We start from the raw sequence: 16,736 nt of genomic DNA, 5'->3' as shown, positions 1-16,736 counted from the left end.
TTGAATCTCTTGTCTCCTGTCCTAATTTTTATGCCTTCCATTTTTCAAATTTTGGTCACCCCACCAGCTCCCTTTTCCATGAATGAACTCTACTGGAGAAAGTCACGACGTAACTAGGCCAAGTAAGTCTGTCACTAATTCATGTTATCTCATTTTAACTGACCTTCAGCTACAAACTTCCCTTTGAGTAGGAATGTTCCTGTTACTCTAATTAGTTCTTTTTTATACTACAATTATTTCTCAATATGTTATTCCCATTCTCAATTGATTCTTTCGTATATATAGGAACAAGGTGGTTCTTCCAAACTATCTCTTCTCTTCAAACCCCACAGAACATTCATTCTCACTGCTCTCTCTGTTAACAGATTACCTTGTATCTTACTTTACTGAGAAAACTGAGTCTATATCTCAGGAATTCCTTACTCTTCTCTGCTACGAAACCCTTCTATATGTTTACCTATCTTCTCCTCCTTTGCTGTGGTCCCTGTGAAAGAAGTGATCCTTTTCCTTATCAAGGGTAACCCCACATCTTGTGCCCTTGATCCTGCCTCTTCCCATGTCTTCTGGGAGTTTGCCCCATCCATAATTCTCTTTCCCTCTCCCTCGTTTTCAGTCTTTATCTATGGCCCCTTTCCCCACTCCCTTTAAGTATACTCCCTTCCTCTGGATACTGCCCTCCTTCCCTCAGCCTCTACTCTCTCATGATTTTCTTTCTACCCATGTGGCCTCTCATTTTGAGTTCCTTTTGCTGATACATCTTGTTCCTATGCATTTTTACACATGCTGTTGGTGATTCCATCTGTTTATGGGGGTCCAGTTTATCTCTCGGCTTATGATTCTCATATCTATATACCCAGTTTTCTTGAACTCCTGTCCTTTGTTGTCATCTTTCTCCTGAACACCTCTAAGCTGATGTCCCATCAGCATCTGAAACTCAGTGTGTTGAAAAAGGAACTGGGGACATTTCCCCTAAAACCTGCCCCTGCTGTAAATGTCCTTCCATAAGTGCCTTATTCATCTCCTTCTCCCAGACCTCTCATGACTCATACCTGGACATTGCCATCCCTGCTTCCATCCATGCACTAATCCTGTATCTCTTCCTCACAACTGCCAGAGTTCCAACCACAGGCACGGTTCCAACCATGTCATCCCCTTGTTGGAAAACCTTCAGTGTTTCTCTGTTGTTCCAGGGATAAAAATAAGCAAGTCTTTAGCCTGACATTTCGCCTTTTTTCACATTGATTATTCCCTTCACACACTCTTTGTCCCAGCCAAGCTAGACAGTTACTTATTCCCCAAACTCAAGAGTCCATCTGCTGCCTCCACACAGTCTCAGCCCTGGTTGAAGTGTGCTCTCTGCTGATCTCAGTTTCCCATCTCCCAATCTTCCAGCAAGGCTCAGGTTAGCTACTGCTGTGACCTTTCCCAGTACCCACAGGTGCTCCTGGCACATACGTTGTCATGTCATCAGAACCTCCAAACAGCCCTGCACCGTAGGCATCCCATACAAGGTAACTGTTTTACAGATGAAGAAGCTGGGGCTCAGAAAAGTTGAGTGATTTGCTTATAGTCATGCAGCTTGTAAATGTCAGAGAGAGAACTCAGATCCCAAAGCCCAGACTGAGTTCTCCTTCTCTCCATGCTCTGCCACTCCTTCTCATTGGAAACTCCCCAAGAGCAGGAACTGAGCAGAGCCAGCACCTAGAATGTACTTAATACATCTTTGTTGGGTTGAATTAGTCCACATCTCTCAGATATCACCCTGGAAAGTGTGAAACATAAATGGAGAAGGGGCCCTTTGAAAGCAAAAGAATGATGTTGACCAAGTGAAACAGCTTGGGTGGTGCCCAACACCCCGTTATGGGGGAAGGAGCTTGGATGACCATCAAGCAATAAATTGTATTTGGTCAAGGTCTAGGTCTAGGTCAGTCCTCGTGGGTGCTAGTTAGCTTCACTGTCTTCTGCAGCCATAAATTTCATCCCTTACCTCATGGAAGAAACCCACCTCTAATACTGGAAAAGGAATTCATTGCCTATGTCCTGGTGGAACAGAAAACACCATAAGGGTATAGTATAAGAGACACTCTCTTCCTGGTGACTAAGTGGGTTTCAGAGTTCAGGACTGAACTGTCACCAGCTCCAAAGGGCAAGCAGAGGAAAGAATAGCACAGATCTGCAGCCAACTGACTTTGTTGGGCTCTCGTGTGGACCCATAGGACGTGGCTGAAGCCACCATCCTCAGCTCTGTCAGTGGGGTGAGGAGAGAGGCCGTCAGCAAAATGAGGAGGAGACTTATGTGGCCCTTCTCAGGTAATGAGAAGACCCCTTTCCTGTCCTGCCCCTCACCCCCTCTGCTCTCTACCTCCCATTCCTCAACCCTTTCCTCTCTTTCAGGAGTCAGGGTTTGTCTCTTTTGTTCGAACTCTCCGAGAGCGAGACCATGAGCGACTTGGAAAAAAGAAAGATGAATTGTGATTTCTGCCTCAAAAGAAGCTTTTCCACTACACTGTGAACGATGCTGGCTTTGTTGTTCCTGAGTTTTCACACCTTCTGAAGACAAAGTTTTTTATAGCCACCCGTGGCCATTTTGTACAATTTTAAATAAAGTTGAACCACTTGTTTGGGGATTTGGGGATTTTTTTGGGTGGCGGGTGGGAAAGGTGGGGATTGTTCAAGGATGGGCTTGTTGCCATATTGAGCTCTGCGCTGGCATTCCCTCCTCCGTGAGGCAGTGCCAGCAACACTCCTATGCAATATTTATCTGGGTAGAGACTGAGGGCCAGCGTTGGTGGGGGTAGTCTGTGCCCTCCCGCTTTGGAGGGGCGGGGGAGGGGAATAGAAGAAGCGAATGAGACTGGAAGACATCATTTGGACATAGATCTTTCCAGGCTTGGGAAATTATCAGATGTTTGAAGGGAACAACATTAATAATGCTCAGGGAAAACCAGAAAGTGAAGTGACTGAAGACATAAGATCTCCATGACTTCAGTTCTGATGTGCTGTACCTGGAATGTGTTCACATAGTTCTGTTTTCCCTCTCAGACTCTGTGTCTCCATGTGTTTGTGTCTCCTCTTTTTTTAATATCTTCCTGCCTCCTTCAGTCACTTGAATTCGCTCTCACTTTCTCACTCTTTTCCTTTCTTTCACCTCATTTCTTTTACATGTGCTGATCTTTTTAAACAAGGAATCAGCCACTGTATCAATAGCAAAGACCCTTGAGGTGAAGCTGCATCTGGGGTATTGTGGGGAGCAGGGTGCCACATGTCCATATTACTCTGTGCCTGAGTTCAGCAAATAAGCAGTGTTGGGAGCCGGGTATGCCATGATCCAGACGTGTAGAAATTATGCCTCTTGACTCTTGTCCTCACAAAATAATTCCCCCTCCCTTTTTTTTTTTTTTTGCTTTCAAATCAGGTTCTTATAGAATGCCCTTCCCCTTTCTCCAGCTCTGCTTCTCCCTCTCTCTTCTCCCCTTCATCTGCCTCCTGTCTTTGTTGCCTCTCTTGATGATCCATCCTTTCTACTCCCTCACACACCAACACCCTCCTCTCTGCTCCTCAACTGTGAAATCCCAAAGCCAAATCTCCCCCGGGGTGTGTGTTCTGCAGATGTGCCCATCTGGTTGTTGCTGCTCCTGTTTCAGCGACAGCTAAAGGTAGTAAGTATACCTCAGAGTGGAGGAATTAACTGAAAGAATCACCAAGTTAGGGGTGACCAGAACTGCAGAGCTCAGACTCTTAAGGAAAGAGGAATGGGGGCCATTTCTTTGATGACAAAGTATCAGATGGAGCATTTAGTTTCACTTTATCATCTTCAACAAACAGGAGAAGAATGATTTAGGGGAAGGAACATTGATCTGGGAATTAGAAGTCTTGAGATTTACTTGTGGCTCTGCTACTAACTAAGTGTGTGAGCGTGGGTGGATCAGTTAACTATGCAGAACCTCAGTTGCCTCATCTGTAAGATGGGAGTGTACCAAATGATACTAAAGGTACTTTCCAGATTATAGCTCTCTGACTTGAGTGGACATCTACAAAGGACATTGTTTGGAACGGTTAGGAAGGAGGTATTCCTGTTGCTCTTGCTGCTGTGTATATGTGTATGGGTGTGCATGTGTGTATATTTTACCCATCTGCCATTGTCTGGGGGGTTGGGGGAGAGAATACAGGCTCTTTGTGTGGGTTTATTTTCCTTTTAGCTTTTTTCACAAGCTTGGAAGTGCCCTTTTGGAAGGTCATGGCCCTACTTTGAGTAATCCTCTTCCTCTACACTCTTGTCTTCTCTTCCAAGGAGAGTAATCTTCAAGATGAGAACCATAGAACAAATAATGCTTCACTACCAGGGAATGGAATTGTAAAGTAAGTGAGATAATAAGAGAACACCTGCTGTATTTATCGTTCAGGTTTCTAGGGCTAGAGCAATTACATCCCAAGCTGCAGGAAGAACTGGCAGATGTGATCAGCAAAGCAACCTGTAACCTTTGAAAAGTCATGGAGAATGAGGGAGATGCCAGGAAGCCAGATTTTCAGAATGAGGGGGGAAGTACACTCTGATGAACACAGCCAACCACGGGCTTGATGGCAGTCTCCAGGAAAGTTCTGAAACCGATTAGACCTAATGTGAGCCCTTGGAAAGGGAAGCAAAGATCACGAGAAGGCAGCATGAGTTCATTGAGAACAAGTCATGCACAACTAACCTCATTTCCCTTGTGAGAGGTTACTAGTCTGATGGATCAGGGCTTGTTCTAAGACATGGTTTGCATAGATTTCTGCAGAGCACATGACAAAGTCTCCCATGACATCCTTGTGGGCAAGATGGAGGAAAGGTAGGCTGGATTTTCTGACAGTAACATTCCTAGGCAGTTAGGTAGGTCATAGCTGATAGCAAAGCAATCATATACCTCCAGAGTGTTAACAGATTGTTGACAACCTTGGGGTGAGCTTTCTCCAGAGTCATATTACAGGACTTTTGTCCTTGGCTCTGTCTCATTGAACAATTTCATAATGACTTGGATGAAATCAGAAAAAGGGATAGCTAATGCAGGCAATGACTGGATTAAAATTCATAGTGATCTTGACAGCCTGAGATTCTGAGCCAAGATAGATAAAAATAAATGGAGATAAAAGCGTAACATCACATTTAAGTTCTAAAGCTAAATGGTACAAATAAAAGCTGGAGACCCATTTTTAGCAGTTCATGTTTTTAAAAATCTAGGCATTTTGAACTGTCCACTAATTCAGTCTGAGCCAGTGTTATCGATATCCACAGAGATAAGTATCGTGGTTGCCTGTTAGAAGGATGCTAGCCAGAACAGGGGAAGTAATGCTCCTCCTAGAGTGTCATATTCAATTTTGGAAATATCACATGGACTACCTGGCAGACATCCATGACAGGAAAGGCCCCAGAAACCTAGAAAGGTCCAATGAAAAGAAATAGAAGGAACTGAGGACAGTTAGTTTGGACAAAGGAAGACACATGGGGAATAGGTGTCTTCAGAAGCATAAATGGTTCTTATGTAGAAAAGGGAATAGACCTCTATCTTGCTCTCAGAAGTAATACAAAGATCAGTTGGTAGAAACTAGAAGCAGATTTTAGGTCCTCCTAAGGAAGAACAATTGGCTACAATTAGAGCTGTCCGGAGGTAGAAGGGCCTGCCTTGGGAGGTAGTGCATTGTTACTAGACATATTCACAGATGAATTCTGGGGCTTTATGATGCTCTTGCAGTTGTCAGTGGGGAACTGAGGGAGGCACAAGGTGAACCAGGCTTCACTGGCCTTGCCCCTACTTCCTTCCCTCCTATCCCATAAAATTGATGACGTTACTGAGGAGACCAGAGCTACGGAATTTTCCAATAGTTGTTTGAAAATGATGTCTGCAAATTAAATTCATAGCCTTTTAGTTGAAAGGAGTAGTAAGGAGCTTCAGGAATCATCTGACTGGACACCCTCATTTCACAGGAGAGGGCACTGTAGCTTGATGAGGTGAAGTAACTTGTCCTAGGTCACTTGTCAAGTTAGTGACTACAGGAACTAGAACCCAGTTTCCCTTGATTCAGAGTCCAGGAATCATCCCCCTCCATTCCACTACCCCTCCCAAAGAGCCATCAGACAGTCCTTAACCTGTTCCTTAGATCCTCTCTCCCTCCAGTGATTAGCTGGTCAGCTTTGCCCCCTGCAGTGACTGCCCTTCTTAGACACATGCTATAGTGGTACCTCTACTGGCTCCTCTTTCTTCCCTGCCTCTCCACACCCCAGTGTTGGGCATAAACTGGCACTGGGGGGAACCATCACCACCCTGGCACAAAGAACAAATCTGTGTTTTCATCTCTGCAGGTAGTACTGGAGTGTGTGTGTGTGTGCACGCGCACGCGCACATGTACATTCCCACTTGTTACTTTGAGAATCTGTGAGGAGGAAGAGTTTTCCTTAGTCATAGTGAATCTTTTTGTGAATCTTTTTCACTTCAAAAATAAAACATGATGAAGACGAATGTTTCTTTACATCCTGGTTATTTGGGTTGCCTCTTTCTCAAACAGGCTCTATTTTTAATACCTCCTGCCTCAGCCTCTACGTCCAAGGTTTTTAAGAAACAGCTGCAGGCCCAAAACAAAACATATCCATCCCTCTTCCATATGTCGTTTCCAGATGAATCTGGCCCAGGGTGACTTGATCACTAGCCAGGTGACCTTGGGCAAGTCATTTTTTTCTCTTACACTCTCTTTATCTGTGGGTGATTGATTTAAATGACCTCTAAGGTCCCTTTCAGCACTGATATTCTGTGATGCTGTGCCTTTTCAAAAATCAGACCCTTCCTCACCCTTGGAAATAACCCTAAACTTGAGATAACAACATCGCTTCCTTACTTCCCTTCTTCCAAGGCCTTCTTTTAACCCTGCCATATGCTTGCCCAATCACAGGAGACAAAATATTAAACTTAGAATGGCAAGTAGTTCTGTGGCCTTCTTTTAGAAGATAAAAATTGGCTAGGTTTCTCCCAAGGCCCCTCCATCCTCAGTTCAGTTGTTCATTGGATTATAGGGTTAAAGCTCCCAGGTACATTGCTGGTCATCTAATCCAACCCTTTTCCCCAGAACCCTTCATTTGACAGCTGATCTGTGTAAAGAATGAAACTTTGTGGAAGCTAAGAATGGATGGTAGGAATGAACTAAGTTTTCCAGTCTCCAGTCCTGCAGTGATTTCGGAGGTCAACCATCACACTGTCAATTCCCAAAGCCAGCTTTCTATTCTGTACACATGGCTTAACCCACTCTCCCTTGAGCCATGACCTTGTTTAGGACCTCATACAACAGCTGGGCACCAAGCACCACTAGTTCCTGTGCACTAAACCATCCTCCTTTCCAAAACTAAAATCATTTTCCAGTTTCTATTTCCCTTCTAGCTTCAGTGACTGCCAATTAGCTGCTAAATCAAACGCTCCTAACCTAAAACCTTCAGAACCCACACCATCTCTCCCATCTGTCTTGGCACCAGCCCATTCCACCCAGCCTGCCACCTCCATATGGGAGGGTGAAGACAATAATTTATTTCATGGGGGCTTATGCCTTGCTCCATCCCTAATGTGGGGAGGAAGAGGGGCTTCTCTAGCACCATGTTGAGTTGAAGAAAATGGTCCCTTCTGTCATTGTCATAAGACAATATTAGAGCTTGAAGGATTCTCAAGGAAAGCAGCATGTTACAGAGGAAAAATTATGTGATCTGGAGCTGTAAGACCCTGGCTTCAAAAACCTTGCTGTGCTAACTTAGCACCTGTGTGATCTTGGGCAAGTCATTTTCACCTCTATGAGCCTCAGTTCCTCCTTCCTAATGAGATTAAATTAGAAGTCTAAGGTCATTGCCAAGTATATTTGTACAATCTAGACCAGTGGTGTATCAGACTCAAATAAAAGTGGGGCCACTTACACCACACAAAGTTCCCTGCAGGTCACATATTGACTTAGAAAACCACATGTTTAACATTATCTATGTTCTATTATGTTAAATATTATCCAAATACATTTTAATCTTGTTTGGACAGCACTAGGGAGTGTTGCCCTAGTGACATGTTTGACACATTTAATTTCCAGATTTGCCCAAGGTCACACAATTTTCACTGGCAACTGGAAGAATGCCACCTAAGCGCACTTCAACTGGTACCTAAAACCAAGAATTCTGTGCCTAGGACTTTTCCTAGAAATTCTGAGAATTTCCTCCTTCCCTCCTCTTGCTTAAGTCTGCATGACATGAAGACATCACAAACGCACCCTGCCACCAGAGGGCTAAAAACTAGAAGGGACCTTAGAGGTCATTGATTCCAACCCACTTAGCTTACAAGTGAGTAAACTGAGGTCCAAAGTGTAAACATCTTGCCGATGGTCTCCCTGGTGATAAGTAGTGGAGCCAGGATTTGAACCAGCCAGTCAACAAGCATTTATTTAGTGTTTCTTTTGGGCCAAGCCATGTGCTAAGAGCTGGAGATACAAAGAAAGACAAAAAATATTCCTTGCTCTCAAGGAAGTCCTCAACTCCAAACCAGTACACAAGTCTCAACTTCTACCATCATGCAGCAGTGTTGACTGGTGTTCATGAGTGGAGATTTACTATTATGTAGCAATTGAGAAGCTCCAGGAAAGGCATCTGACAATAACAGCTGAGAGCTAAGCTAAGGTTTGCTCCTGCACTGCACCCCTAGATTCACAAAACTTCAGAACCAAAGGTTAGAGGTTATCTAAACCAATTCCCTTACTTTAGAGGAAAACAAGGTCTGGAGAAGTTAATGACTTGTCCAAGGTCACACAGAGTTCTGGGGGGTATGGGACTAAATCGTGAGTTTCCTGACTCCTAATTCCAGTGTTTTTTACTCTTATTCCCCACTTCTATGTGCTGTAGTTAGTTATGCCTCTGAAAACAGTTCTAGTTCTTTCCCAAGGAACGCTAGAATAAAGAAATCTGTAGACAATTTTCACATTTCATTGAAACCAACATGTATATTTATTTACCTTTATGTCATTTTCCCTTGCACCACAGCAGAGTGGCTGATAAATAAGAATATTTGGATGGGATGAATCACCTTTATTTTCCTTAACTTATCCCTCACCCATAGGAGATCCTGAAAAGCTCTTGCATTTTTATAGAACCTTACAGTTTGCAAACCCCAAGTAAAATTTCATTTTATCCTTACAGCAGCCTTGTGAGGTATGCTTTCATACAAAGGAGCAGACTGAGGCTCAGGAGTCAGTGTGTGATGTGATTATGGAAAACCAAGAATAAAATTGAGATCTCCTGATGTAGACCACGAGTCCATGCTGCACCATTGAATAAGGGACAAGGTAGCATCTTTAAGATGGTGGAAGAGACAATGGCTAGACCATGATAATCCATGCACTGGAAACTCCTCAATAAAGACTGAAAACACTAAGAAACTTGTAAGAAGGTGACAGTGTCATCTAAAGTTCACAGGATTAAAGATTCTTGGGGTCAGAAGGGTTCTTGCAAGTAATCTGGTCTAAAGTCTTAATTTTAAGACGTTAATGAAGACTCAGAGAAGGTTTCCTAACTCCAATGCAATGTGCTTTCTACTGCCTTGGATTCATGATAGGGAATAGGAAGGGAATGCTGAGTATAAAATGACACTGATCTTAGATTTTAGGAGAATAATTTCAGAGAAAAGATAGGATTCCATTGCCTAAGTCTTTAAGAAGGAAGTGGGTTCAAGATGAGTGGGAGGCTTGCAAGAATAATGAAATTTTGAAGACATAATCAGGAATGACTCAGTTGAGAAAAGAAAGATTAAAAAAAAAGGCAAAGAGGAAAGAAGGCTCTGTGTGGCTGTCTAAGGGGCCTAGAAATGGCCTAGGATTAAAAGGACACACACACACACACACACACGCTACAAGAATGCATAACAACTTAAATTTATGTTGTACTTTCAACTTTTTAAAGCATACCATGTACATTATCTCATTTCATCCTCACAATAACTTCGTGAGGTAAGTAGTACATTAGTATAATCCTCATTTTACAGGTAAGGAAATAGGCTTACACAGATTGAGCGAGTTACCTAAAGTCACACAGCTTGGAATGAGAAAGCTGGAATTTGAACCCAGGATACCTAATTCCAAGTTGTCTCTTTTCACTAGACCAGGCTGCACAAGGATTTAATGGATTAGCTCAGATCTTAAAAGGACAAGAGTTGGAGTGCAGGGCACAAAAACTGTTGAATACAAGAATGACCTGGTCCTGTATGAATATTGTCAGAACTATGAAAACCCAGAATGAATTTGTCATGAAAGTTAAGTTTATAAGAAGGGATCGTGGGGACAAGAAGGAAGGAATAAGCCCAAAAGCTTGGGATGGATGAGGTGATGACTAAAGTCTGATGACAACATGGAACTACCCAGCTTGATGCATTTTATGTGTATGTGTATATGTCACATTATATATTTTCATGCACAGATATATACATATGTGCATTGTGTATATATACACACTTAGACACAGATACTTACAATACAATACAAACATACACACTTTCAGTTTCTTCCACCTTGGCACCTGTACCCTATGTCTAGAGATAGATAGGTAGATAGATAATGTAGATATATCTACATGTAGATAAATGCAGATCTACCTACATATAGATATATGTGTGTCTATATAGACAGGGCATAGGGATCAGGGTGAGAGGTATTAAAAGTTGAGCACGCATAAGAAACAGACACACACACATATATGTACATTTATATAAACATCTCCATGGCTTTCAAATTAGAAAAGAGGGAAATTGGAACTCACAATAAGTGAGATGATCAGAGAACACCTAACTCCTTCGACGAGTTCAAGTAACCAAGATCAAATACAGTCTATCCCAGGGGACAAAAAGAATTCCAGATGTGTAAGCACTGTCCCTTATCTTTGAGGAATCCTTGAGGACAGAATGGGGTACTACTGGACTGGAGAGATTGTCATATTTTCATAAAGGTAAAGAAGGTAGATTCTACAAACTACATAACATGTTGAGCTTGACATCCATTCCTGTACATTTTCTAGGATGGCCTGCCAGAAGCATCAATTGACAAGGAAACATTTCATAAAAAAATAGTTTCTTTCTGCTATCAGTGAAAATGCACTTTAGATTCAAGTAATTATAAATACATATTATAATTTTACTTGGAAATAAAACTTTTCATCATACTATTAACTGGCATAGCTTGGTCTTTCAAGGTATTCTCAAATTCTTATACTTCTAGTGTTAAATGAAGGGTTTGTAACAAGACATTTTTGTACTTTAGATAAGGTTTGAAAATTGTGCCCTCATGTGTTCTGTCAACCTTTGAATCTTTACTATAACACATGCAACCGATGCCAAATACACGAGTTGCTTCCTAAGCACTGTACCCCAAGGGACTACCAACCTTGTCTCCCCCCAACCCAGCTCTGAATATAAGCATTTAGGGAAGTATTCACTCTAGGCCCACATCATGGATTCACAAAGAACAAAGACTTCTGAGGAAACCATATTGAGTCTCTTCCAATCCTAAGGCTCTGATTCTGTGATTGTGCTCAATTCTCAGGGCTCCATTTTAGAGGAAGGTAACTGAGATAGTGTGAAGATTCACAACCATTCAATCACATTCCATGAACCTTTTTAGGATGATAGACTGTCAGAGTTGGAGAGGAGGCTTAGAAGGGTAGAGTGACTTAAGGTCACACAACCCATAGATAGTCAAACTAGATTGAACCCAGGTCCCTTAACTCCCAATGCAATGTTCTTTTTACCATTACTGTATTTCAAAAAGTAGCTTGTTTGAAAACAGCAGGCTCTGGAAAGCCGTGGAGAAAATAAAATTTGATTCTTGCCCTCATGGAGCTTACAACCTAGCATGGGAAAGATCGTGTGTCTAAAAGCTACATAGTGCTATATATGATCTATATTATAATATTTTATAGTGCATTAATATTCCAATTGTAAATACCACAATTTGTTCTATTTCTCTTTCATTATACATAAAAAGTTTTTCCAAATTTTCTCTATTAGAAATAGAGAAATATTTTTTCTGTTCAAATAAACATTTTCCCTTCCTTTTAATGACATTCATAGGAAGCAGTCCTACTAGTGAAAACATGAGGTGTAATCATTTTTCAAAAATCTTTTTTACATATTCCAAGGTGGCTCACCAAGAACTTTATATCAATTTATGTCCCAATAATGACGGAATACATGCCCATTTCCCTATAGTTCCATCAACATTTAACATTTTGGACTTTTTTTTGTCTATCTGATGGTTCCCCAAGGAAAGATTTGGTCACCATTTTCTCAGAGATTTTGAAGAAGAAATGTTCAAGAAAGATTGGGCTAGTTGACCTCTAAGATGCCCTCCAGTATTAAGATTTTATTATTACATTAATAGAAAGGAAGTTATATCAAATTGGTTTATTTACCAGAGAACTACTTATTCGTTAGTTGTGTTGTAGGGTGGTTCTGTTTGCTTCCCCTTCTTAAATGTCCTATTTACCTCTCCAATGGACATTGAACTTCAGGTTGCATGATTATGTTAAGATATTCACAAATTTGTTCTTCACATTCTCTTCACAGTGTTCTCTACCTAAATTCATCATCTCACAGAGGTCAGTGAGACTTTGTTCCATGCCCTCCTGGTATAAAAGAGCCTTGAATATAGTTATTTGGGAAGATTAATGGAAAAGCAAGACAGAGTATCTGCCTTTAGGGAACTCCTAATCAAATAATAGCCATAAAATCTCTTGTGAGATGGGGGGGGGGGAATCACTGAAAAGGGAGGATATGTCATTGGACATCTTCCCATGTAGAATCAGATACACATGTATAAAACCACACTATTTGACTTCACATGCCCTTCATCCTACTGAAACTGACCCACTTGTATTCACCACACACATCATCTCGGCCCCTATGTCCTCCTTATCTCTCTTAGAATGCCTAACTTTCTTCAAGGCTTAATGCAAATGCCACCTCTTAAGTGAGGTCTTTTCTCATTTCTTCCATCATTCCTTCCCCTTCTGAAATAATTTCTTTTTTGTTTCAAATATACATTATATTTACTTACTTGTGTATATGTCACATTCCCTTCCAATAGAACGTAAGCTCTTTGAAGTCAAGATCTGTTTCATTTTTGTCTTTTTTTTTCATTTTTTCTTCAGTGCTGGCATAATGCTTACGTATAGTTTTGTTGTTGCCCAGTCATTTTCAGTTGTGTCTGACTTTCCATGACCACATTTGGGGTTTTCTTGGCAAAGACACTTTAGTGGTTTGCCATTTCCTTCTCCAGCTCGTAGGAGCTTGATAAATGCTTACTGAATTGATTCCCTACCTTGATAATGGCATTTGACCGCTAGGAGAAACATAGACACATTTTCAACCTTCTTCGGGTTTTTATCCCCATGTGGAAGGGGAAGGGCTTCTCAGAATCATCACCACACCTACGATCCATTATGCCTTTGCATGTGCCACTCTGCTAAGTTACTAAAAGGGTAGGTGACATTGATAAAAGGAGCTGTCTAATATGAGACATTACAGCATCAGTCATAAAGATTTCAACTGTGTGTTTTTACTAATTACTGTTTGCCTATCACATCTTCTCTTGTAAAAGCTATGACTACACAGTAATGCAACTAAGTTCATCAAATAACATGTGGAAATTGATTTTGTTCATATTATAACTCTATACTTTCTCTTCTGTCCCACTGAAACACTTTTTTTCAATCACAGGAGTATAGACTGTTCTCGAGGCAGCTGGTGGTTGAGTGGATAGAGCCCTGGGCTTGGAGTCAGGAAGACCTGAGTTCAAATTCAAAGCCAGAAGCTTACTAGCTGTGTGTCTCTGGCCAAGTCCCTTAACCCACCCTTTGCCTTCAGTTCCATCATCTCTAAAATGGAAATAATAATAGCACCTACCTCACCAAGCTGTGATGCAGATCAAACAAGACAACATTTGTAAAGTGCTTAGCACAGCACCTGGCACATAGTAGGCTCTATATAAATCTTACTTTCTTCCTTTCCCTGTTTCGTTATTATCTTTTTCTATATTTTTTATGCTCTCATTTGTGTCTTAATTAGAATGAGACACCTTGAGTTAGAAGAAACCCAATTTATCCTGTATATACATATATATACAATGTATGTATATATGTATGTGTGTGTGTGTATATACACACACACACACACACACACATACACATATATCTTGTTTGTGCATAGCTGTGTTCCAGTTGTCTCCCCCACTGGACTGTGAGCTCCTTGAGAGGGACCTCTTTTACTTTTCTTTGTATCCCCACCATTTAGCAGAGTGCCAAGCACATAGCAGGGGCTTCATGCATGGTTAGGGACTGAGTATCATCTACAATATACCTGAAAAGTAGTTATCCAGACTCCGTTTAAACTGTTCCCTACAGTGGAGAATTCACTACCCACTCAGAGACAGCCCATTCCAATGGTGGCCCACTCAAATTCTTGTTTCTCTTAGCCCTGAGCAATTCTGTGGGAAGTTTGACTTTAAAAAATAGTATCAAGGCAGATGAGAAAAGAAACAAAAAAATAAACAGAATAGAGACTCAAATCTAGGAGAGACTCAAATCACCAGAGCGCCGCTCAGCTTCCATATTTTACCTACCAGAATCTAGAGATTCTAATTCACCCTGACTATAGGGCATTTTAAGATCAACTGATCCTAAATATATCATCAGAGTCAACCAGAGGAGAGGAGAAGCGACTTAGATGGTAGCAGTCATATATATATGTTGTCTTCCCCATTAGAATATGAACTCTTTGACTGCAGAGACTTTTTTTGCTTTTTTGTTTGTATCTTCAGTGCTCTGCACAGAACTTTGCACGTAATAAGTGCTTAAGAAGTGCTTTTCGTTCATTCATTCATTCCTCACCTCCCCTTTGTAGAATCCCTCTCTTGCTTCAAGTCTCAGCTTAGGTAGCTCCTCCTGCACGAAGTCTTTCCTGATCCCAGAACTGCTAGCACCATCCACTTCCTAATTACGTTGTATTTATTTTATAATTGTTCCATTTACATTGACATATGTAAATGTTATCTTCCCTAATAAAACGTAAGCTCCTAGAGAGGAGAGAGATCCGTTCATTTTTTGTGTCTATGTCCCCAGGGACTAGCACATAATAGGTACTTAATAAATAAAAGTTGGATGGATTGGCTAATACATAGAAGAAATCACTAATTTGGTGGAGCTGTAGACTGGATTTCAATAAAGACTCTAGGAGTGAATTGATAGGTGGCATTTATAGTGTCATCCTGGAATCCTTGGCCCACTTGATCTTCTGTCATTCCTGCCCTGTTTTTCCTCACCCCCTAGTAGCCCCAACCATCTGCCTTCTCCACTTTTCCACCAAGGCTGCCAACCAATGCTCAAGAAAGTCATAGTGCATTTCACCCACTATAAATTCATGTGTGACTTTATCTTAGCTGGGCTTTCATGGATGCTCAAAGGTTTTGGGGGTTTGGGTTTTTTGTTCATTGATACTCATGTCATTATTGCATTCCCTACAGATACCACCCCAAAACTTCTCTATAAGCCCCTGCTCCTGCCCCTACCCCCACTACCACCCATCACTCTAAGTACAAAGGTGAGTGCTGAAATTGGAGCCATTACAGAGGAAAGAAGAGCTAAGGGGAGAGAAAAGAGAACGAGAAATAGACTTGGATTATGAGGACTTGACCTGAAGTTTGAAAACAAAAAAGGGCTATTTCAGGAAGAGTAGACTAGAGAGGCATAAGTCTTTTCCTTCACTGGAAACCTGCAGTTGTCCAACTTGAGTAACATCAGCTCCCCTCCACTGGATCTCAAACCATCTCTCTGTTTTCACCTGTCTCTGCACTGTCCTTCAAACTGTCTTGATAGAATTTAATAAATTAAGGTGAGGTGATGACTTTGGAGGAAGAGATGGCCTTCCTTGAGGCTAATCATAACTTGTCTACCTTTGTCATTGATTAATCCAATACCCAACTATCCCTATTATTCATTTTTAAAAACATGAGATCAGAGATCATTTATGAAGCATCTACTGTATTTTAGATCACTGAGCTAAGTCACAGGGAAGATACAAAGTTTAAATAACATGGTCCCAGCATTCACTGAGTTTGCAGTCTGATGGGAAAGAAACACAATCATGTTACTGTAATTCAACTGGGTCCTAATTAGGGCAAATAAGTGGTCATATGTATCCAAATTCATACTGTTCAAAGTTATAATTATAAAAATTTTAAAAATAAAATAAAGTATGGTAATAATTTCCAACCCAATAGGGAGTGGTCAAATTTCCTTGTCTATCTTAACATAATTCTTTCCAGGTTTAATTTCATTCCAACAGCCTTTAAGCATTTAGTCTAAGGCCTAGGAATGATTGATGGGGACATGTTCTAGTTAAGTGAAAATGGGATAAGTGATCCCCACCCTTATACAAAATTTATCAATAATTTGCTGATGTTGTTGTTTTAATCTCCACAATTCTAGGGGTGCGTGTCAGGCTACATCTGGTTTTCTCCATTATAAAATATTTTAAAACAGAATAGTTATATATTCCCAGGATTCCCACCATTTCTACCCTAGCAACCAGTTTCTCTTTGTAGGTAGGAGTCAGATCATCCAAAATCATAGTTTTCTTCTTTCATTTCTCTTTATTTTGAAAGATAGTTGAAATAAATTACCATTAAGATAAGCCACAAAAGTGAGAAAACTG

The 16,736-nt window shown here is 41.1% G+C and overlaps 1 protein-coding gene across 1 annotated transcript in view; it reads left to right on the top strand.

Moving 5' to 3' along the window:
• PDIA5 (protein disulfide isomerase family A member 5) overlaps positions 1 to 2,627 on the top strand; it is a 188,141-nt gene extending 185,514 nt beyond the window's left edge. The window contains exon 17 of the mRNA XM_072613786.1: positions 2,395 to 2,627. Coding sequence (XP_072469887.1) covers positions 2,395 to 2,475 — 81 coding nt within the window. The 3' untranslated portion in view covers positions 2,476 to 2,627. The remainder of the gene's footprint in view (positions 1 to 2,394) is intronic.
• The last annotated feature ends 14,109 nt before the right edge of the window (positions 2,628 to 16,736 follow it).

This window comes from Notamacropus eugenii, chromosome 5, assembly GCF_028372415.1.
Source record: "Notamacropus eugenii isolate mMacEug1 chromosome 5, mMacEug1.pri_v2, whole genome shotgun sequence".
Lineage (NCBI taxonomy): Eukaryota > Metazoa > Chordata > Mammalia > Diprotodontia > Macropodidae > Notamacropus > Notamacropus eugenii.
Note: the sequence above shows the minus strand (reverse complement) of the source record. Positions and strands in the feature narration are given on the sequence as shown.